Source organism: Volvox carteri (assembly GCF_000143455.1).
Source record: "Volvox carteri f. nagariensis unplaced genomic scaffold VOLCAscaffold_47, whole genome shotgun sequence".
Classification (NCBI taxonomy): domain Eukaryota; kingdom Viridiplantae; phylum Chlorophyta; class Chlorophyceae; order Chlamydomonadales; family Volvocaceae; genus Volvox; species Volvox carteri.
Window position 1 is genome coordinate 266,529 of NW_003307590.1, and position 21,526 is coordinate 288,054.

Consider the following 21,526-nt stretch of genomic DNA (forward strand, 5'->3'; position numbering starts at 1 on the left):
CAGACCCCCCCCCATAAGTTACAACTCCCCTCATAGACCAAGAGGCACGCACTGCGTTGCCGCGTTTTCGTTCATGTGCGCACTCTTCATGCACATGCATAGATAGTTCTGGCACTGCTTGTGAGCAATAAGTAAATCCCACCAAGCAAAGGCCCAAAGCAAGGAACCGCATAGCAAATCACAGGCCGTCACAATTTTCAGGCTTATCTTGCTGTTTTGGTGTTTGTTCGACGTTCGAGTCGTTGCCTTTTGCGTGTTTGGCTATGTGAGGACCGGTCATATGCCGCGTTGGCTCACGGGCTTGACCTTCTTACGGCCCCTCATATCTATTCTATGATCGATAATACTAAGTCCTGCACACTACGGAGCAATCTGGCAGCAATGGACGTTTTTGGCTGGAGGAATGAAAATGTACGGGTCGGCCTCAATTCATTCCGTTTTTCCAAAGGCCAAGATGACCTCTTTATTCCTTATAAGAAATATATTACTTTAAAAAAACACTGCGTCACCACCGCCAGCACCAATAGGAGGAAGACCCAACATTCTGTTGCCTTCGGTTAAGATACTCGTACACTCAGTCATGTGTCGGAGAGGACCCTAACGTAAAAATTCTCGATGCCTCAAATCAGACACATACATACATACATACATACATACATGCGCACGTTCCACACGGGTCCCTCTGACACACGCACGCATACTTTAGAACATACCGTAGTGCTACTTATAGTTCGTGCTACAATAATTCGGGAGGCACCACGAATATGTAGCACATACAAATTCTAAAGTATCCCAAGGGATCGCAGCCCCGAAATATCGTACCCTCCGAAGCCGGTCGATCAAACTTCGCAAAAACTAGGATTTCAAGGCGGAAATCAGCTCTTAAATACATAAAATGTAGTTGGTTATTAGGTCGTTGCCACTGGTACTGAACTGTACGATCGGTCCAGAATTTGCTAGGGCGTTTCCAAAGTGCGAAAATGGTGAGACCATGAGCCTAAAGGTTCCCGGTGGAGGGAGACTGACTGGAAGCTGCAGTTTGAAAAGCGCCGAAACTTTGGAAGGGGCCCCGAAATTTGTATCATGACCGCAAAATCTGGTCCGGCCTTCCCCGAAATTCAAAGAGCACGTACAAATTTCAGAATGTTTTTTTACCCCTCCCCGAACAAAGCGATCACGAACTATGAGTAGCACTACGGTACATACATACACACACGAACACAGATCCCTGCAGCACAGATCATTAACAAAACACACACACACATACATACACACACACCTGCGCCATGACTTCCTCCAGCACACGTTGGTTTCTTTCCATTTGCTCTTCGAGCTCCTTCCGGGCTGCCTCCGCTGCCTCCGCAGCTGCCGTGAGGCGCTCGTCCACTGCGGCTGAGAGCGCGGCCAGGGCGGCCTTGTGGTCAGCTGCGTCCTTAGCGGCGCTGCGGATGGACGGAAAGCGACCGAAGAGGGGGAGGGAAACAGGGAGGGAGGGGAAAGGGGGAGGGGAATGGCTGGAGGGAAGGGGGAGGGCCGGTTCATTGTACACATGCGATACACACACATACACGGTGTGTGTACGTCTGTATATACGTCTGTGCGTAAAAGCGTGTGTGAGTTCTGCGCATGTGGTAATCTGCACATGTCATCGCAGGAACCAGGAAATTACCGATGTACAACCGACCATGTTGTGAACCCCCCTTGCACGCTTTCTTTTTGCGTGTGTGTGTTTGCATCACCGGGGTGATTCACAGGGGTCAGGGTGCGGGGGCTACGTTGTTAAGTCCCTCCCTTCAAGCCCCCTTCATCTCCCCTTAACACTCTTTGTTTTTAGATCTCCTTTCCCACCCCAACACACACAAATACATACGTACATACTTACCTCTTCGCGGCCGCCTCCAGGCGCTCGTGGATGTCCTCCACCGCGTTGCTTAAATTGGCCTCAGTTGTTTTGGCTCTCTGGTCCAGGGAGGTTAGCTTGTGTTGTACATCGACAAACACATCGCTGTGGACCTGTAGGGTGTGTTATGGTGGAGGTGTGGAGGGAGGGGGAGGGGGGTTGCAGGTAAATGGGGATGTGGGGGGCTTGCGGGTATGGGTGCGTGTGGGCAATCGAGCACCTGTGAAGGCGCCAACGAATGCATGTACGTATGCGGTGACATTGACGATGTATTCATATTCATCTGATTAAAGAGGAAGGGCGCGAGGAGGGCTAGGGTGTGGTACAGCACAAGTGATGAACTTTGTCTATCTATATACTAATGTGTATCCGGATTATACATGGCTTGGGCATCATGGTGTAGTGGAATCACATCTGTCTTACACACAGAAGGTCCCCAGATCGAAACTGGGTGATGTCACTATATTGCATACCGTGTAACAATTTGCAATGCAGCCTTTTGCCCCTTCGATCAATCATCTACAGTGACGGATAGCTATCTGTTCGGAACTTGCATGTCTGCAACGCCAGCGAATACAACGTTTCCACAACAACAGTAATCCTACGACTCATACCTACCAGTACTACCAATGCCGTACTGCTATGCCAGGCTGCCACCACATAGGGCGCCCGTCCACACGGTTTCCCCACCCTCCACCCAAAACCCTGTTCTCTCCGTTTCCTCCTTTTTGTTCACCTGCACAAGGCCCTCCAACGCCTCAAAGTCCTTCCGCTCCTTGGCCATCCGCTGCCGTACTCTCTCCGCCTCCGCTTCCACCGCCTCGAACCTCCTGTCAGTGGATTTGTTCAGCGAGTCCAACTCCAACTTGATGGCCTCCTCGGACAGCTTGGCATCGACCTGGTAGTGTGTATGTGCATGTGTGAGGGGGAGAGGCGTGTGGGTGAAAGGGGGTATTGCAGTGGGGGGTTGTACACGTTACATACATGCCGTACATACATACATACATACATACATAACACTCATGCCGTACCTGGTTTTGGTCGAACCAATGTTTCAGGTCTCCCACCGCCCTCCTGCGCTCACTGACTTCCTGCTGCAGCTCGGAACGCAGGGAGCTCAGATCCGTGGATGTCTGGAAGGTTCCCCGGGGGGGGGGGAGGAAGAGGGAGGGAGGGAGGGGGTTGGAGAGGGAATGAAAAGCGGGTCGGGTATAGGGAGTGTATATACACATACATACAAACGCACATACAAATTCGAGGTACAGTATCTTACGGGAAGGCCCACACGTCGCTGGACTACGGAGCTCACTTCGGTTTCGTGCACCCATTTCGGCCCTACGTTCTCATATCGCGGTTCATCAGATTTATTGAAACATATATACATACACATATACATACGCATACACAGACATAGATGCAGACACACATGCAACACACATACACACCGCACTTCGTGAAAACCCATCCTCCCACAGGACGCGTAACGCCCACCACCACTGCTGCTGCCGCTACTGCCGCTCGCTTTGTGCTCCGAGGGACATTCGCCGATACTCCACTTCGGTCTCCACCACCCGGTTCCCACCTCACTCTCTTAATACATACCGACATACATACGTACATACAGACATATAGACAGACATGCAGACATACAGACAAACATTCTTACAGACAGACAGACAGATAAAGAGAGAGGCACACGCCCATACACACTGGTCACACCAGTCCCCCCTCCCCTCCCCTTCCCCCCGCCAGTTCCTGAGCGCGGCTCATTGGGGTCATTTGAAACACACACGCGCACACGTCACACGGACGTCACACACACACACACACACACACACACACACACACACACACACACACACACACGGACGTCACACGCACAGACACACACACACACACGGACGTCACGCGCACACACACACGCACACATACACACAAGCGCACACATGCACACGAACACACGCAGAAAAAGCATACACACATACACACATACCTGCTGTCTCAACGCCCCCAGATCGGTTCCCAGCGCCGCCACCCCGCTCCGAAGCCCCTCCAGCAGCAGCGTATGCGACCCCAGGTCAGAGCTGTGGGTGGCCAGATCAGCCTTGGCGGCGGCCAGGTCTCGGTCCGCCGTGGCGGCGGCGGACTGCAGGGAGGACAGCTCGCGAGCCTGTGACGCGACTGAGGTGCGCAGGGTGCCCAGGTCGTCCAGGGTCTTCGAGGGGTTTCGGAGCAGGAGGACGAGGGCGGGAAAGGGAGGTTGGGCAGGGTGGGTGGTGGCTTTGTAGCGGACATGGCATGTTAGTCCTAGTCTTAATGTAGGGGGGAAAGGGGATTTAAGGTAGTAGGCGAAGGGGAAGGGGAAGGGGAGGGGGAAGGGGAGAGGAAAAGGGAAGGGGAAAAGGGAAGGGGAAGGGGAATGATGAGACGCATACCAAACAGATGAAAAGAGGTTACTCGCGGGTCTAAGAAGAAGACAGGAGGTCTTGGCTCTCAAGGCAGGCAGGAGCTGCATTAAAACGCTGAAAAGCCAAGGTAATCCTAGGCGATGTTTGCCGTACACCGTACACCGTACGGCACGCATCGTACCTCGTCCTGGAAGCGCTTCATGTCCTTCTTGAAATCCTGCAGGATACACGATGCGATCGGGCATTTACAAAACAGGGAGGCGTGAAAAAAACACAGTCGCCGCAGCATAGTATAACAGAACCTGCACGCTATCGAGCGCTCACGCGTCAGGTATGCAGACGTACAGACAAACATTTTCCTTACGTTCCATACCTTCACTCAGGTAGATTGGCATTGGCTCCCTCACCTTTGTTCCACTCACCCCCTCAACACACGTGATCTAAACCGCCTGACCTTGCCCCTTCGCCCCTCGGCCACCCACCTCCCGCCCCAGCCGCCCCAGGCTCACCCACCCACCCGCCCCGGGCCCAACCCCACCTCATATCCTTTGATGGCCTCGTCATTCAGTCCCCCCACACGCTTCTGCCAGCTCTCCAGGGAGGCCACACGGTCGGCCAGCTGGGGTATTGGGGAGAGGGGGGAAAGAAGGGGGGAAGATGGGGAGAAAAACACACACACGTGCACGCGCTCTGCGTCAGTATACGTAAGGAAAGTCCGCCCCTACTCGTATGCGATGTAATATGACCAGGTTTCCGACAGGGAAGAAACGAGCTTTGCAGACAGACAGAGCGACAGGCAGACGCCATCAGAAAAGGGGGGGAGTCCTAAACAGGAAAGGGATGCAACAGCGGAAAGCTAAAATCGAGTCAGGCGAGGAGGAAAGGTAGGAAACGAGAAGTGGACGGGGGGAGGGGGAAACGGGGGAGGGGGGAAGGGAATGAACGAAACACGCAAAAGGGGGTTTTCCTTGTTCTGAGTGACAGCACCACAGCCTCTTGCCCTCCTTCTCCGTCCCCCCTTACCCCCACCCCCTCAACCCCCTAACCCTCACCCCTCCACCCGTCCCTCACCTTGACCACACTCCCCTCCAGCGCCTCCTTGACCGCCTCCGTGGATTGCTGCCGGGCGCGAATCTCGAGTTTGACCACCTCCTCCAACTTGATGCGCTCCTGCTCCAGAGATTCCTGCGTCAAAGGAGAACATTTCGCGGTTTTAGCGGTTTTAGTGGTTTTAGCGGTTTAGGAGCTTCTTAGGTTCCCTTAGCAGGCATACACAAAATGAAACATGTATAACACATAATCTCCTCGGCCAATTAATGAGATGTTCTCTCTCTCTCTTCCTTTCATTTCCCTTCTTTTCTCCCTCTCTCTCTCTCGCTCCTCTCCCCCTCTCTCTTATCCCCTCCCGGCCCCCCGCACCTCCATGTCCCTGGCGTACGCACGTATCTTCTGCAGGGCCCCGTTTATCTGCGTACGCAGAGCCGCCTCCCGGTCCTCAGTGCCGGCTCGGGCCGCGTCAACTGCGGCAGCGACCTGATGCAGGAGGAGGGGGAGGAGGGGGAGGAGGGGGAGGGGCCAAGGGGGTGGGAGATGGCGGCGGAGGCCATAGACGTGGCGGTGTGCGGTGGTTGCAGTACGGTACGGCAAGAAAGACAGTTGGCCAGGTGGTGGGTAGATGATTGAGGTTTGCTGATGCGAAAAAGGAATCTTTGTCGATGTGGCGGTTATGGTGGTTATAGTAGTACTGGTGGTTAAGATGCTGTTGGCAAATCGTGCCTGTGAACCGTCATGCGCCCCCAGCACACGCCACTCTCCATGCCGTACCCTGCCGTACCTGCGCCAGTCCCTGATCTAACCGCTGCTGCAGGGCCTCCAAGCTAGCTGAGCTGGCGGTGGCGATATCGCTACAGGGGGCCAGGGGAATTGGGATTGGGAAATGTGGGAGGTTGGGGGAATGTTGGGTGCTTGGGGTTTCGCGGGAAGTACCTACCTGACTTACATCCTCCCCCTTTTCAAACCCCTCAATCACATGCACACTCGTACGACACATACACACACCGTTTCCCCTCGTCCACCGGTTCGCCCCTCCTCTACCGCTCACCGCAACGCGCCCTCCAGCACCATCATCCGCTCCAGCCCCACTTTCTCCTTCCGCGCGGCGGCCTTGACGAGGTAGGGGTGGGGAGGTAGGGGGGAGGAGGGAAGAGTGGGGGGGTTAGAGGGGGGAGGTGGTGGTGGGGGGAAATCGGGGTGAGAGGGAGAAAATCACGGGTATGTGTGTATAGTTGCAGGGGAAATGAACGCGGGGGGAACAGTACGAGGGAAATGCGGGGGGGGGACGCGCGGGTTTTGGGTTACATGCGAAAACAGTCACACAGCCATTTTCAATACATGCGCAATAGAACCAAAGAACCAAAACCCCTTTTCCCCCCACTCTTACCCCTTTACCCCCCCCCCCAAGCTGCCCAACAGCTCACTCAACCACTGACACAAACACATACAGACATACACACAAATACACACACAGCGCCCTCCCCTCCCCCCCCCTCCCTACACACACCTTCACAAACGCTCCCAGCTGCTGCTCCCCCTGCGCCCGGGCCTCCTCGTCACGTATTTGTGCAGCTCCATCCACGTCAGCCAACATGCGCATCAACTGACCTGCCTTGCCCTCCAACAGCGCAACTGTACGGCGAACAACCTGGTCCTGGGGTGGGGGAGGGGAAGGGTTTGGAGGGGAGGGGGAAATGAATATCGTAAGGATGGCTGTCTTCTAGGGTGTAAAGACAGCGTGCGGGTTTGGCTTGTGTGTGCGTATGGGGGTTGGGTGGGGAGGTCCAGGGTGAAAGGGGAAATGTAGCAATGGGTGTGTTTGATGTAAGTGTACGATAGGGCACGGTGGGTGAGTATTTGGGATTGCCCGTGGGTTTGCGGACGAGGAGAGGAGGGAGGGGGACAAGGTTTTTAGGCCTAAACCCCAAAAGAGAATCCAAACTTAAAACGGCTTTTTCCCGTTATAAACGGAACCTCCTTAAAACCCTAAGTTACCCGTGCCCGCAGCAGTGAACTCCCCCTCCTCGTCTTTTCCTTCCCCGGGCTCCCAAACCCTTCCCCCCGTCCACACCCCTACCTCCCCCCACACACACACACTCTCACACATGCGCTGCACTGCCCCCCCCCAAATGTCCCTTCCCAACATCTCCAACACCTCAACACTCCCCCTTCCCTCATCCGTACTACATCCGTACTTGCGCCTGCAGCAGTGCCCCCTCCATGGCCTTCATGTTGACATCCAGAGCTGCGTTGTCTTGGCGGCGGAGGGCCTGCTCAGCGACCAACTGCTGGTTCATGTTCTACGGGGGGCGGGGTAAGGTTTGCGAAAGGCGGGTGAAGGGGGGAATTGGAAAGGGAGGGGAAGGGGGAAAGAGGGCGGGGGAAAAAGAGGGGAAGAAGGAGGAGGGGGAACTAGAAATATAAACAAAACCCGACTAGTTAGGGGGGAATGGAAGTACCGGGGGACGGGGAATAGAGATAATCACAAAACACGTCGCATGCCTCTGCGCATACATACACACATACACATACACACACATACACACATCCCAGCTTGGGCCTCCTTCCTTCCTCCCGTTCTCTGTTATGAAAATCTCCCTCCCTCTGTCAGTCAGTCAGTCTGTCTGTCCGCCCTTCCTTATCCAAATAAATCAATTATCCCTCCTTCTCTCCCTCATCCCCCCTCGATCCGTACATTCAGTACGGACTGCAACTCCGCCACCTGGCCCCGGAGGTTGCCAATGACGGCAGCCTCGCCGGCAGCAGCGGCAGCGGTTTCGGAGCGGAGCCGGTCCAGAGCCGCCTCCTCAGTTTGAATCCTGTGGGAGCAGAGGAGCAGGGGAAGTGCAGGAAGTGAAAAAGAGAGGAAGAGAGTGATAATGACGACGGGGGCTAATAACAACAACAACAACAACAACAATAAAAAAATAATGATAATAGTAATACGTCTTCCTTCCTTTTTTCCAGGACCTCCCCTCCTGCTCCTGACCTTTTTCCCTCCCCAATGCCATCCCCGCCCTCTTCCCCCCCAACCCTTTCCTCTCTCCCCCGCACCTGGAGTTCAACCTGTCCACTGCCAGGTGCAGCGCCTGCCCCGCAGCCGCAGCCTCGGCTCGGTAGCTCTCCACCTCGCGGTTGAGAGCGGACATAGTCTGGGGATGATCATGATGCGGGAAGCATGGTGGGTAGGGGTGAGTTGGCGGTGGTGGATTGGTGGTGGGGTGTGTGTTGGGGGGGGGGGGGAGGGGAGGGGAAGATGGGGCAAATAAAAATTGATGGTGATGATGGGTTTTGGGGCGGAAGTTGTGGATTTTTTTGGATTGTGGAGGTGCTTTTCCCCCTCCCTTTCCCTTCCTTCCCCCAGAATTCAAACCACGAAGCCGAAACCCAGCTGATATAACAATTGTTTGTACGACACTCAGGCTGTCGTACTGGAGCTGCCGTACCTCAACGTGTGCCGCCTGCCGACGAACAAGCTCCGCTCGAAATGCCGCACCCTTCGACACGGAATGGGTGCGTGTGTGTTTTAGTGTCAGTGTGAGAGCGGGGGAGTTTGGCGTGGGGTTCGTTCGGAAGAGCGAGGAAGGGCGAGTGTACGTCAGGAAGAAACCCAAGTAATTGAAAAGGAAATGCATAACCACACGATCATGCAAACACACACACACACACACACTGCTGCAGAGAGACAGAGAACGTTGGCCCGCCCAACACACACACACACACAGGCGACGGCACCTTGCGCTGATAAGGGAGAACGGTTAGGACTCTGACCGATAAATAAAAGACGCCCCTCCAATGATGCAGGGCTTCGGCGGTCGTTCCCGTTGGGGTGTTATACGGTTAGGTGCCCCTGGCCAGTGTCAGGCCCGGATCAATATGTAACAGATATACACACAGACACACACAGACCCCGCTCGCTTCCAATATCAGACAAGTCCAGGCACACACCCACACAAACACATTCACACCCCATACACACGTCCCCGTCTCCCTCCCTTCCCTCCTTTCCCTCTCCCACCCCACCCCAACCCCCCATCCGCCCACCCACACACGAGAGGACCCCAACCTGCTCATCTAGCTGCCTCCTCGCCTCCATGGCGCTGACCGCCTGCCCCTCAGCCACCGCCCGGCTAAGCCGCTCAATGGCCGCCTGGGCCGCAGCTCGATCCGCATTGGCGCGAGCCAGCTCCTCACCGAGCATCGCCACCTTGCAGTCCCAGTAGCAGTAGCAGTAGCGCAATCAACAAAACAGTAACAGCAGCAGCAGCGCCATCAGACATGAGCAGTAGCAAGAGCGGTTAGTGAGCTGCAGCACCACCACTAGCAGCAGTAGCACCACTAGCCCCCCCTCCCGGCCCACCTGCCCTCTGAGCTCCGCCCCCACCCTGGTAGCCTCTTGAAGTGCCGCCTGGGCCGCCACCAGCCGGGACTCCTGGTTGCGGACTTCGGAGCTGAGGGACATCAGCTGCGGGGGGGGGGGAAGGGGGGATGAGGGGGGGATGAGGGGGGGATGAGAGGATGAGGGGGGGATGAGCGACAGGATGGGTTGTGTGACTTGTGCGCATGTGTGTTACGTCAGATTGGAGTGATGGACGAGACATAAGAAGCGCATTGGGGGTTGACCTGACAAACATTATTAGGGTGGGAGCAAATGAACAGCCAGGACACGGAAGCTGAGAGGGGGTTGGGCTTGAATCGTAATCGGACGATAGTTAGATAAGTTCAGTTGTACGTGTTCGAGTCCGTAAGGTTACTTTCATTGCGTTTTCACTTCTTTTGGTGGCCAAATGGAATGACATGCCCCTCCTACGGGTTGACTGAGGGGTCGTTGCTGCGGGTCGTTGCTTTTCCACACTCTCCCTGCAGCCAGCTTCCTTTTGCGCTCTCCTCTCCCACTCTTATTTTTCTCAACCCGCCTTCCCCCCCTCTCTCTCCACCAAACGTCGAACACGACCCCCCCCTGACGCCTCAATCCGCAAGATCAGTTCCTCAGTCACAAACTGCTCGGCCTTCTCGAGACGGGTGTCGAAAACCTTGTGTTTAAGTTAGGGCACCTTAGCAGTTAAGGCACAGAAATGGGTTAGTAACTCCGCGGGGGGCCACCCACAGCCTGCCTGCCCACCACACCCTCACCCCCACACCCCAACATCACACACACCACCGCCGCAACTCCCTCCCCCCCCCACACACACACCACCTCACATCCCACCACCCCACATCCCAACCACGCACCTGTTGAGACGCCGCTGCGGAGGAGGCATGTGCGCCCTCCTGACGCAGCCTCAGGTCGTTCAGTTCCGAAGCCGCACGCGCCAGTTCGCCACTAACCGCCGTCAACCGCTGGTTCTGAATGTCGTAAGCTCGGCTCACCTGTGCATTGCCGTACAATGACACCCATGTCACTAACATACATACATGCGTACATCCTTAATTGATACGTACTTATTCGTGCATATGTCGGGGTAGGGTGAGGTTCCTGGGGGCCGGCCCCCTCTGGTTCGTTGTCGGTTTGTTGGTTGTTTTGGTCATACTTGATGTCGGTTATTCCGGTTTTGTCAATAAACGAAATGTAACGGTTTTGTTGGAAGGGCGCCCATCCCCACCAACACCCGTAGTACAAGGGAATCTCAGGCATGTATGTACCGATACCACATACATACCGACATACCGAAACGTACCGTTCCTCTGCCCCTCTTGAGAAGGGTTGCCGCCGAGCATCTTTGGACGAGCATTTTTGCGAGAGGTGAAAGAACCCCTTTCTTCCTTCTCGCGAACCCTCTCCTCCCCTCCCCTGCCCTCCCCTCCTCTTCCCTGACTCAGCCTTCCCTCTTCCCCGCCTTTCATCATACAGGATGCAGTACTCTTTTCCCCCCGCAGCCGCTGGAGCCCCCCGGGCCTTACTCCGGGCCTGCTCCAACAGCCCACCTCTCACGCTACCTTTCCCTCCCTCCCCCCACGCTCCCAGGCCCAGGCCCCTGGGCGCCCCGTGGCGCGGTGTGCCGCAACAGCACCCGCATCCCAGGAAACCTACCACACGTCCCTCTCCTCTCTCGTCTCCACCACCACCAGCACCACCAGCACCACCAGCACCATTGAAGAGACACACATACATTACACAGCAGGATTGCCCCAACCCTAACTTCCCCCTCCCCCTCCTTTCCGCCGCTGCCACACCTCCTTGGTCACGTTCTCCAGCGCCATGGCCCGCTGCTCAGCCGACACCCCCCGCTGCTCAGCCATCGCCGCACGGGCCTCCAGGGCAGCCAATCGATCGCCAAATTGCTGAACCAACGCCGCCGCACCGCCGCCGCCGCCTACGCCATCGTAAACTCCGCCGCCGCCTCCGCCGGCTCCGGGGCTGTAGCGCGGCTGCGGCACTGGCAGGCGCTCCAGGTACGGGGAAGGGGCGGGGCGGGCGGGGGGCAACGCCTCCAGGACTGCCGCCGCGAGGTTGCCCTGCATCGGCTGTTGGGGAGGGTTAACCTTAGAGTTTGCAGAGGGCCGGGGGGATGTTGGGGAGGGGGAAGGGGAGATGGGGCATCATTTAGACGTCGCTCAGGTAAGTCCGTAAGTAACTTGAGCGCTCCGAGAGCTCGAAGGTGCCAAGCAGCACCCGTCTCCTGCAGCACCTCATAACCGCAACGGGCGGAAGAGCCGTCTTTCCGAGTCCACTGCGGCCAGCCGGCCACTCATTCACTCACTCATAGAGTAAACCCCGACTGAGCCCTGAGTACACCTCTCGACAGCAGCACCAACATCAACACCATCAGCAGCAGACAGCTTGCAGACAGCTTACGGATAGCTTAGGTCCCCCCAACAGAAATCCATCCCACACACCCATTCCACAGACGCGTCCAGAACGAGGAGCGGCACAAGAGCGAACCCTGAGAGGTGTCGCACCCACCTCTAAGGGCGGCAACCGGCCGGACCGCTGCCCCTCGGACAGCCAGGCGGGCCGGGGATGCAGATCACCCCCACCCCCACCTCCACCTCCGCCACCTCCAGCGCCATAGGAGGGACCTTCCGCGGATGCAGCTCGGAGAGGGACGGGTGGGGAGCCCTGCGGCGGCAGCAGCAGCAGCAGCAGCGGCAATGGCGGCGGTGCAGCAGCAGCAGCGGCAATGGCGGCGGTGCAGCAGCAGCGGCGGCACAACAGCAGCAGCAGAATGGGTGTGGAGCGGGAGGTTGCGGCGGTGATGTGGCGGTGGAGTGGAGTTGAAGATGGCATGAGCGGCAGAGGATTGGGGGATGGGGGGAGGGAGTGGGGTTTCGAGTGTATCGTGCGTTAGAATGGGGCTCGTGATGATGCAGAGCGTCCGCGTCCGCGGCGACGGTAGCAGTAGCCGCGGGGCGTGAATGGAGGGAGCATCGGAACGGAAGGTGTGAACGGAGGGTGTGAACGTTGGCGAATAAGTTTTGGTGCTGATAGTTGTAACCGTCCGAGATGTTCACCGCTTTTTGACTGTACCATCGGCATTTGCAAGGTATGGGCAGGTCCAGTATCAGTAATCGAGGTCCATGCCGCGTCTAACAAGACACCCGTAAGGCCCCCAGCCCTGGGACCCATACGCCCGGCTGATAGTTTTGGGGGGATACGTCTAGTAACGTCGCGGGCGTAAGAGTCGCAGACTTTCAGGTGGGGCGCCTCCATTCAGGCGACGCGTCGCGCTGGGTTGGCCATGGAGACGGACCAAGCTTGCCGCTCTAATGTGAAGGGCCTACCTGCTGCTGCCCAGCTCCACGAAGCTGCGGCGGATAATCGCCCCGCAATAAGTTCCAGACTTGGTCGTTACGATTGTTAGCCATTGACCAGGCGACACTTCTGTCAGCCGCGCCGATGGCTGTTGTAGTGGATTGTCATTTCACATAGCATGAGTGTTGCTTAACTCATCAGTTGATTAACTGAGAACTGCACAGGTCTGGAAGAGTGCGTAGCTTAGAACTGTCAAAGAAATTCCAAAGCTGACCGATGGCCCCACAGCATTCAAAACGATGGAAAAGATCTAGACACATTGTGACGTTGCAACACGCACGCTGTGCTTCGGGCGCACAGCGTTCGCTGTCGTACACTGTGCCATGTGTTGAGTAGGAACGGCAAATGATCTCGGCATACTGTCGCAGAACTTTGTGTGTACTTGTCTAATTATCTGACATTCGTGGTAGGAGGCCAGCGACACCATCACATAGTTAGGTTTACGAAAGTACCATGGTTCTTCCGCAGATCTGTGCGCGCCGCGGCGGCAAGGCCTATCGGTACCTTGCAGCCTTCCTTACGCAGCAGCGCGCATATGCCTCTGCTGCTGCAGAGAAGGTATGCGCAATCGCTGGACGCTGCTATCCGGATATTCAAGAGGCATGCACATGTATGGCTTATCTAATTCAGCGGACGATGTTTGCAACAGGATCTGGTTGTAATTGGCGGTGGTCCGGGTGGCTATGTGGCAGCCATCAAGGCAGGGCAGCTCGGCTTGAGCGTGGCGTGCGTGGAGGGCCGTGGGGCGCTTGGTGGAACTTGTCTGAACGTGGGATGCATCCCGTCCAAGGTGCGTGCATAATTCATCGGTAGGAGTCGATAATTTCAGTGTCGGAAGGTTCACCGCGATTCCTGCCATCAGTGGCTTCCGTCGAAGCTCAGACGAAGCTTATTATTCGTAAAGTAGGTTGTATAACGAAGCCCGACTTCGTGGGCAAAGCAACCAAGCCCGGTTTTGTTATTTTCCGCGGATCGTCCCTGTCACATTTCCGGAGATGAAGCGGCGGTGGTCACGTTTTCAGGGTGGCGCGCTTTCTCGTGGACCCTCAGACATGTTTGGGCTCTCTGGCGAATATCAATCCCTGCCAATAAACCCACTAGGCGAAATTCCGCACCTTGCGCCGTCCGTAACTTCCCAGACGCTCTACCGCCCCCGAACACGCGTTGCTGGCTGTGGATGTGCCCCATGCCATCTTACCCCTCCACGAAACGTTCTGCGCATGTCCTTCTGTAGTCCTTTCTTTTGTCATCCCTATTGCTTTAACCAATCCTTTCTCTCAACACCTTTGAAGGCTATGAGGCGCAGCGCAACGCAACGGGCTTGTATGCTCCCACACCCATGCGTAACCGATGTTCTTGGCACACTCTCCTCTTTCCCCTTCATCCCTTTTCCCACCCGCTTCCCGGTTGCGACTTGCCGCTTCATACATATACGATATATAGGGTTTGGCACCACTGGTAAGGCGCGACCATTGCCCCCGGGAGATCCCGGGATCGATACCCATTAGGGTCAAAAGTCCTTCCGATGGTGGAAGGCATTGCGCCCCTAGTTGGTGGACGGTGGTGACCTGGGATAAAGTTAACCTGCGAGCCGACCAGGAACGGAGTTGGGCCGCTGTCGACCCGGCAGATTCCGTTGGATGCTGGTGGTGGGTGCGGAACCTGAGCGATCCACTGAGAAGTTGACTAGGGGTGACTGGATGAGGGTGCCCCGAAATACCGGGGAAGGCAGGGTTTCGCAGGGTAGCTGCCACGGGCGAAGATACACCCCCCTGTTTCACACATCATATACGATTCTCCGCCCCGCCGAAAACACCCATCACCTTTTTAAAAATTCAACCGCCCTCCCAATCCCCCGCAGGCCTTGTTGAACAGCAGCCACAAGTACGCGGAGGCTAAGTCCCATTTCGCCGGGTACGGCATCAAGGTCGGTGACCTTTCGTACGACTTTTCTGCCATCCAAAAGCAGAAGGACACCACTGTGGCGGGGCTGACCAAGGGCATCGAGGGGCTGTTCAAGAAGAACAAGGTCGGCGTGGGTGTGCGCATGTGTGTATGTGTGTCTGTACTTGTGTGCACGTGTGCGTGGGTGAGGTGTTTCGGGGTGGGTGTGGCGCTGGGGGCCGATGGGAGTCGGGGGGGGAAATGTGAACGTGTGAAACCCCAGTTGAAGGTCGGGGATGTGCGAGTGGGGGGCTCTCGGGGTGAGGGGTTGGTGATGTGTTTCAGTGCCCACCCACCCGGGAGAGGGGGGGGGGAAATCGGGTCTGGGTACGTATCCGTACGAAGACGTACTGGGACAATGGAGTCCCGGAGACAAGCCCAGCACGGCTAAGCAACGGATTATAATTGGACCTCGGGTTTTGTAAAAGAGGGGCGGAAGCAGCGGGAGGAAAGCCGGTAGCAAAAGTGGACGAGGGAGGGAGGGGCAGTGGTGCGTGTAGTAGATATGTTGCGTTTGTGCGTGTGTCCGTTGCCTGGTTGTGGTTGTGGTTGTGTGTGTGGAGGGGGGGAGGAGGTGGAGGCGTGGCTAAATTGCGTGAACCCCTGCTGCATGCCTGCTGCACCTAAGACCTCTTAAAGACCTCTTCCCGATAGGAGCCGTCGTGTCGGGGGTGGCCACTTACTGCCAACAGGTACTGTCAGGAGGCAGAGATGCGCAGCACAACAACAAATATATCCATCCGTACACTGAGGAGGGCGGAGGTCTTACACGGCCCCCACGGAGAGGGGGGTAGCGGATGGATTTAAGAGTCCACGGGGAAGGCGATGAACTTGCTTTATGATTTCCCTCCCTCCCTCCCTCCCCCGTCTGGCTATCGGCTGTTTTTTTCTTGCTTCTTGTCATGGGATGATTCCCTCCTTGTTTCCATGTTTTTCTCTCCCCCCCTCTCTCCCCTCTACTCTCTTGCCCTGGCAGCAGCTTCAATCGTGTGTGGTTCGTCTTTCCCCTCTCTCCCCCTCCAAGGACGCCTATCAGCAGGCAGCAGCTTCACTTGTTCGTGGTTTGTATTTCCCCCGCTCTTCCTCCCTCTTTCGCTTTCCCTTTTTCTCTCTCTCTCTCCCTCTTTCTCTCCCCTACCTCTCAGTCTCTCTCTCCCCAACCTCCCTCCGTCGCCCACACCGCGGTCCTGTATGGTTCCCAGGTTGACTACGTGAAGGGGTGGGGCAAGCTGGTGAGCGGCACCGAGGTGGAGGTCGCGGGGCTGGACGGCACCACCACCCGCCTCAAGGCCAAGAACATCCTGCTGGCCACGGGCTCCGAGGTCACACCGCTGCCGGGGGTGCCCATTGACGAGGAGAAGTGAGCGGGGGGGGCCGCGGGTGTTGGGAGGGGGGAAGGGTTAGGGCGGACCGGAGGCGACGAGAGGGTAACTGCTAGGTCTCGCTGCTGTGCTGTGCTGTGTTGTACTGTTGATGTACTCTGGCTATTCGCCCTCCTAAAATACCCCCCCTCCCCACCCCCTTCACAGCACTGGTCAGTTAGTCAGTTCTGCTTCTTGTACACACTTGCCCTGGCAGCAGCAGCTTCACTCGCTCGTGGTTCGTCTTTCCCCCCCCCCCTCCCCCCCATCTTGCCCTGGCAGCATCTTCACTCGTTTGTGGTTCGTCTTTCCCCCCTCCCTCCCCCCCTTCCTCACAGGATCGTGTCCTCCACGGGCGCACTGGCTCTCAAGTCGGTCCCCAAGGAGCTTGTGGTTATCGGTGCGGGCTACATCGGCCTGGAGATGGGCTCCGTGTACCAGCGACTGGGGGCCAAGGTTGGGGTGGTGGAGTTCCTGGATACGATCGTGCCGTCGATGGTGGGTGGAGAAGAAGGCTGTTGGCTTGCGTCCTGTTGGCTGGGGTCCATGGGGGGAATATGGCAGGGTGAGGCGAGGGGAAGTAAGGGGGCAGTGAGAAGGACGGAGGGTGGGCTCAACCAGCGTTTTGTGGCGGGTGGGAGATACGAGCATTTCTGTGTGTGTGGGGGGGTGGAAGACGGCCGGACTCGGCTTATTGCTGTGTTCGGGGTTTTGGGTGTTTACGTGTATGTACGGGAAACGTCTGCGTATGAACTCGGGGGTTGAGGAGGGGGGGAAATGTAAGAGGAGGGGAGGGAGCCTGACAATCCTTGTGTGTGTGTTGCACATGGGTTGGGTTACCCAGAGAGGTGATACGTGTGCCCATACACTGGGGGGCAGCGGAGGGCCCAGGAGCCTACTGAAGGGTCTCTTTTGGCGGTAGCTTTCTCCACATGCTGGCATGCTGCACACCCGTGCTCAGTATCCTCACGCAAAACAACCCCCCCTTCTCCCCGGCCTCCTTTGCCTCGGCTGCCACACACAGACACACGTACAGACACACATACAGGGACACACATTTTCGCATGTGCACGCGGCTTCGTGCCCTAATTTGATTTCCCTCCCGTGTCCTCTGGCACCCCACCCCACCACGATCTACCACCCCACCACTACCACCACCGTCAGGACTCGGAGGTCCGTCGTGCGTTCCATCGCACCCTGGAGAAGCAGGGCCTCAGGTTCAAGATGAACACCAAGGTAAGAGCAGGAGGAGGAGGAGAAGGAACAGGAGGAGGAGGAACAGGAGGAGGAGGAGGGTAGGGCTCAAAACAGTGGCATGTGCACCACCACCACGACAACTGCATAACAGTGTACAGTGTACGACATACATACATACATACATACATACATACATGAATAGGCAGGCGGCTGGCAGAGGTTAAGGCCTGACTTCTGCTCCCGGCCGACCCGGGTTCAAATCCGCCTGCCGGCTCCTCGGGTGTTTGAGGAGTGTTGAAATGGGAGGTGGCCCCCCATCATATGGACGATGTAGGACGTGATAATATCAACTTGCGAGCTGACCAGGATCTAAGTTGATGCGCCGTTGATCCGCTAGATTTGGTTGGATGCTGGTGGTGAGTTGCCGAACCCACCGAATTGCAACTACACCACACGTTCACATTCTCACACACGCACGCTGCTTCCCTGCCTATGCACCGGCCCCCCTTGCTCATTTCGCCAGCGGTTCGTCTTCCCCCCCTTCCCGCTCATACCCCACCCACCCAACCCCCACCCACCCCCCCATGACCCACGCCCCAGGTCACCAAGGGTGAGGTGGTCGGGGGCCGCGTGAAGTTAACCCTGGAGTCCTCCAAGGGGGGGGCCGTGGAGAGCATGGAGTGCGATGTGTGCCTGGTGGCCATTGGTGAGTGAGCGAGGGGGGGTGAGGGAGCGGAGGAAGTGTGTAGTTACAAAAAAATATTTGTGTCTATGTTCATATGTTTGTGTTTCTCTCTTCACTAAACAGCATTAGCAGTTTCGTAGGAAAATATTAATAATAATCGTGATGTCGACGAGGACCCGCGCGCGCGGGACACCGGCTCAAGGGCAATTCCGTCAACGGCGATTTTGACCGAGCAACAACAACAGAAGTCAGCAATGTATCAGTCCTGCAGGCCGCGAAAGAAGACGGGGTAGGGTGCCCGCATCCGGCCCTACCCTTTTTAATGGATCCTATCTCATTGCGTTTTCAGGTCTTTTTTCGAAGACCGAGCTGCGAAAGGGTGCTGCTGTGAATTTGCATTCTTCCCATGTATCCCCCTACAGCACCCCACCCCCAATCCCACCCCTTTTCTCTCCCCCTCCATCGTCCTGCGGCCAGGTCGTCGTCCGTACACTCAGGGTCTGGGTCTCGAGCAGCTGGGCATCAAGAAGGACGCCCGGGGCCGTGTGGAGGTGGACTCCAACTTCCGGTGAGGAGGGGGAGAGAGGGGCCTGCAGACCGTTGCGAGGAAGGGGAGAGAGAGGGAGGGGGGAGGAGGGGGTGGGCTAGATCGGTGATGGGGGGGGGGGAAAGGCAAACCACGAACGAGTGAAGCTGCTGCCGCTGGGCAACAGTGTACCAGAAGTAAAACTGTCCAAAAGGCGTTCTTGAAGGCGGCGACCTCGGTATGATGTAATGAAGATGATGTCGGACAACTACCTACCTAGCCGCCAAGACTTAAAAAAGGCGCGGAAAAAAGGCGCGGAAGAAAAGCAGTAATGCCAAGCCGTAAAGAAGTAAAGGTAGGAGTAGAGGCGGCGGAAAAGTAGTAAAAAAAACTGCTGACGTGAAGCCGGAATAGAGTTTGCCGCCAGCCTGGCTGCGGCATTGACGAGGTTTGGCGAAGAACTGGCTGATTAAAAGCTGGTAATAAAAAACTGGTGGTATGCAAGTGCTCCTCGCAAACCCCCAAAAAACGCGCGACCGACCCGACCGACCCGACTATCCTAGTCCGGCTAGCCGACCGACGCAACGCGATATACCGACAAAGCACTCGAACCTCCTTCGGACTCACCTGGCCAGGCAGCAGAAGCAGCGGCATGGGGGGGGGGAGGAGGGGGAAAGAGAGACGGGAGGGGGAGAAAGAGAGGGCGGCAGATCGTTTAGGGGAAGGGGGAGGAGGGGGAGAGAGAAGGGTCCGCAGGCTGGTGAGGGGGACGTCGATTTACATTTTGCATCTACCTACTACTTCAGTAAGTAGGTTTAAAGTTACTTCCCCGGTTTATCTCCGTACATCCCCGACCCGTCGTCCCGTACGTATGTCCTCCGTGTTGCGGTGTGTATCGTTGTGTTGGCAGTACCAACATCCCCACGGTGTACGCCATCGGTGACATCATCAAGGGCCCTATGTTGGCGCACAAGGCAGAGGAGGATGGCGTGGCGGCGGTGGAGACCATTGCAGGTGCGCGATAAGGGCCTGGTGGGGGAACGGAAGGGAAGGGAAGAGGGGGGAGAGAGAGAGAGAGTGCTTTTGTGTGTATGTGTACATTGTAGGATGTGGCTTTGTTGCATCCGTGGCGGCGATGGCGATATGTTGCACGTGTCTGTCTGTAGCCACCTTTCACCTTTTATGGGGGGCCCCCCGGGCCCAGGTGATGATGAGCTCCTCCCAGCCGATTGCGTCCCCGGGACAAATATTGCCCGTCCTGGCTTTTGCGTACCATCGTACATGTGTGTATCATTGTCCTGTGTGCACTCACTTGGTCACTCCCTCTCCCCCCCGTTTCCCCTTCTCAGCTTTTTCCAGTTTCTGATTTCCAGCATGTGACTCTCCCCTTTCCCTCCTTCCCCTCCCTCCCCTGACCCCCTGACCCCCTGACCGGGTGGGCGACTGGGACGTCCCCGTGTGGTGGTGTCAGGCAAGCACGGCCACGTCAACTACGCCACCGTACCGTCTATTTGCTACACCCACCCAGAGGCGAGGATGGGCTGGGCTGGGGGTGGGAGTGGTGGGGGGGGTGGAGGATTGGATGCAGATGGTGACGATGACGTGTTTTTTGTGTGTGGTGCACGGGGGATGCGGGGAACCCGCCTTTTCCCGCCCCCCTCTCTCTCTTGTGCGTGTGTGTATGTGTGTATACACCCGACCTTTTCCCGCTTTTCCTTTGTCGCCCTGTATCACTTATGCCTTATGTGATGGGCCGCAGGTGGCGTACGTGGGACTGACCGAGGATGAGGCCAAGGCCAAGGGGCTCGACTACAAAACCGGAAAGTTCTCCTTCATGGCCAACAGCCGTGCCCGCGCAGTGGGCGACACAGACGGCATGGTGAGAGAGAGAAAGTGTGTGTGTGCGTGTGTGTATGTGTGTGTATGTGTGTGTGTGTGTGTCACGGCACGAGGTATTTGATTTTTCTTTTGATTTCCCACCAAACATTGGCGTTCCTCCCTTTTTCCCCCCCTTCCCTCCCCCTCAAAGAAATATCGGCAGCACCATCACCACCTCCCCCACCTGACGGCGTCTGATAGTGTACATGTGGGGGGGCATGTACGGCCGTGTGTACATATGTTCGGGCACACGCCTACGAGCCCATTGAAACAAATGCACCGCAACATGATGGTTCCCCAGCACTAAAAAATGCTCTCTCAAAAAACTGAACTCTGCGCTCAATCCCTCGACTATCTTTTCCTCAAAAAAAGTTGACCCCAAAACTGTTTTTCAGCAATATGTAATAATAGAGACACTGAACATGCATGCTGAACATGCATGCTGTGTCTTGACTGACCGATGTTGGCCCAGGTCAAGATCATTGCGGAGAAGGGCACCGACAAGCTGCTGGGGATGCACATCATGGGCCCCAACGCGGGTGAGATGATCCATGAGGGGGTGCTGGCGCTGGAGTACGGCGCCAGCGCGGAGGACATTGCGCGCACCTGCCACGGTCACCCCACCTTGTCGGAGGCGGTCAAGGAGGCGGCGCTAGCCACCGCCTTTGGCAAGCCCATCCACATGTAAACAGGACTCTCTGTGTTTGTGTGTATGTGGGGGGGAAAGGGGAGTTGGGCGGGGGCCCCCCGCCGGGCCGGAGGTGTGAAAAGTGAATAGCAGAACGTTGTGTGTTGTGCAGCGCGGGTTGGGGGGGGGCCCA

The 21,526-nt window shown here is 56.8% G+C and overlaps 2 protein-coding genes across 2 annotated transcripts in view; one reads left to right on the forward strand and one right to left on the reverse strand.

The window, feature by feature from the left end:
* Nucleotides 1-12,372, reverse strand: part of VOLCADRAFT_106596 (uncharacterized protein) — a gene marked incomplete at its 5' end in the record, with an annotated part of 24,419 nt that extends 12,047 nt beyond the window's left edge. Inside the window, 21 exons of the mRNA XM_002954937.1 lie at nucleotides 1,280-1,442; nucleotides 1,883-2,013; nucleotides 2,637-2,798; nucleotides 2,932-3,033; nucleotides 3,894-4,115; nucleotides 4,490-4,525; nucleotides 4,847-4,927; nucleotides 5,380-5,493; nucleotides 5,728-5,841; nucleotides 6,143-6,212; nucleotides 6,410-6,471; nucleotides 6,869-7,015; nucleotides 7,557-7,661; nucleotides 8,084-8,180; nucleotides 8,416-8,513; nucleotides 8,808-8,858; nucleotides 9,428-9,568; nucleotides 9,722-9,826; nucleotides 10,594-10,731; nucleotides 11,536-11,748; nucleotides 12,346-12,372. Of these exons, the coding sequence (XP_002954983.1) occupies nucleotides 1,280-1,442; nucleotides 1,883-2,013; nucleotides 2,637-2,798; nucleotides 2,932-3,033; nucleotides 3,894-4,115; nucleotides 4,490-4,525; nucleotides 4,847-4,927; nucleotides 5,380-5,493; nucleotides 5,728-5,841; nucleotides 6,143-6,212; nucleotides 6,410-6,471; nucleotides 6,869-7,015; nucleotides 7,557-7,661; nucleotides 8,084-8,180; nucleotides 8,416-8,513; nucleotides 8,808-8,858; nucleotides 9,428-9,568; nucleotides 9,722-9,826; nucleotides 10,594-10,731; nucleotides 11,536-11,748; nucleotides 12,346-12,372 (2,379 nt within the window). The remainder of the gene's footprint in view (nucleotides 1-1,279; nucleotides 1,443-1,882; nucleotides 2,014-2,636; nucleotides 2,799-2,931; nucleotides 3,034-3,893; nucleotides 4,116-4,489; nucleotides 4,526-4,846; nucleotides 4,928-5,379; nucleotides 5,494-5,727; nucleotides 5,842-6,142; nucleotides 6,213-6,409; nucleotides 6,472-6,868; nucleotides 7,016-7,556; nucleotides 7,662-8,083; nucleotides 8,181-8,415; nucleotides 8,514-8,807; nucleotides 8,859-9,427; nucleotides 9,569-9,721; nucleotides 9,827-10,593; nucleotides 10,732-11,535; nucleotides 11,749-12,345) is intronic.
* A 1,195-nt stretch (nucleotides 12,373-13,567) lies between these two features.
* Nucleotides 13,568-21,393, forward strand: dld1 (dihydrolipoamide dehydrogenase mitochondrial precursor; the record flags this gene model as incomplete). Its single annotated transcript, XM_002954885.1, has 11 exons — nucleotides 13,568-13,672; nucleotides 13,764-13,904; nucleotides 14,976-15,143; nucleotides 16,261-16,418; nucleotides 16,758-16,917; nucleotides 17,584-17,655; nucleotides 18,217-18,322; nucleotides 18,779-18,869; nucleotides 19,738-19,825; nucleotides 20,587-20,706; nucleotides 21,178-21,393. 11 exons carry the CDS (start codon nucleotides 13,568-13,570, stop codon nucleotides 21,391-21,393), a joined length of 1,425 nt encoding a protein of 474 aa, XP_002954931.1.
* Between the last annotated feature and the right edge of the window lie 133 nt (nucleotides 21,394-21,526).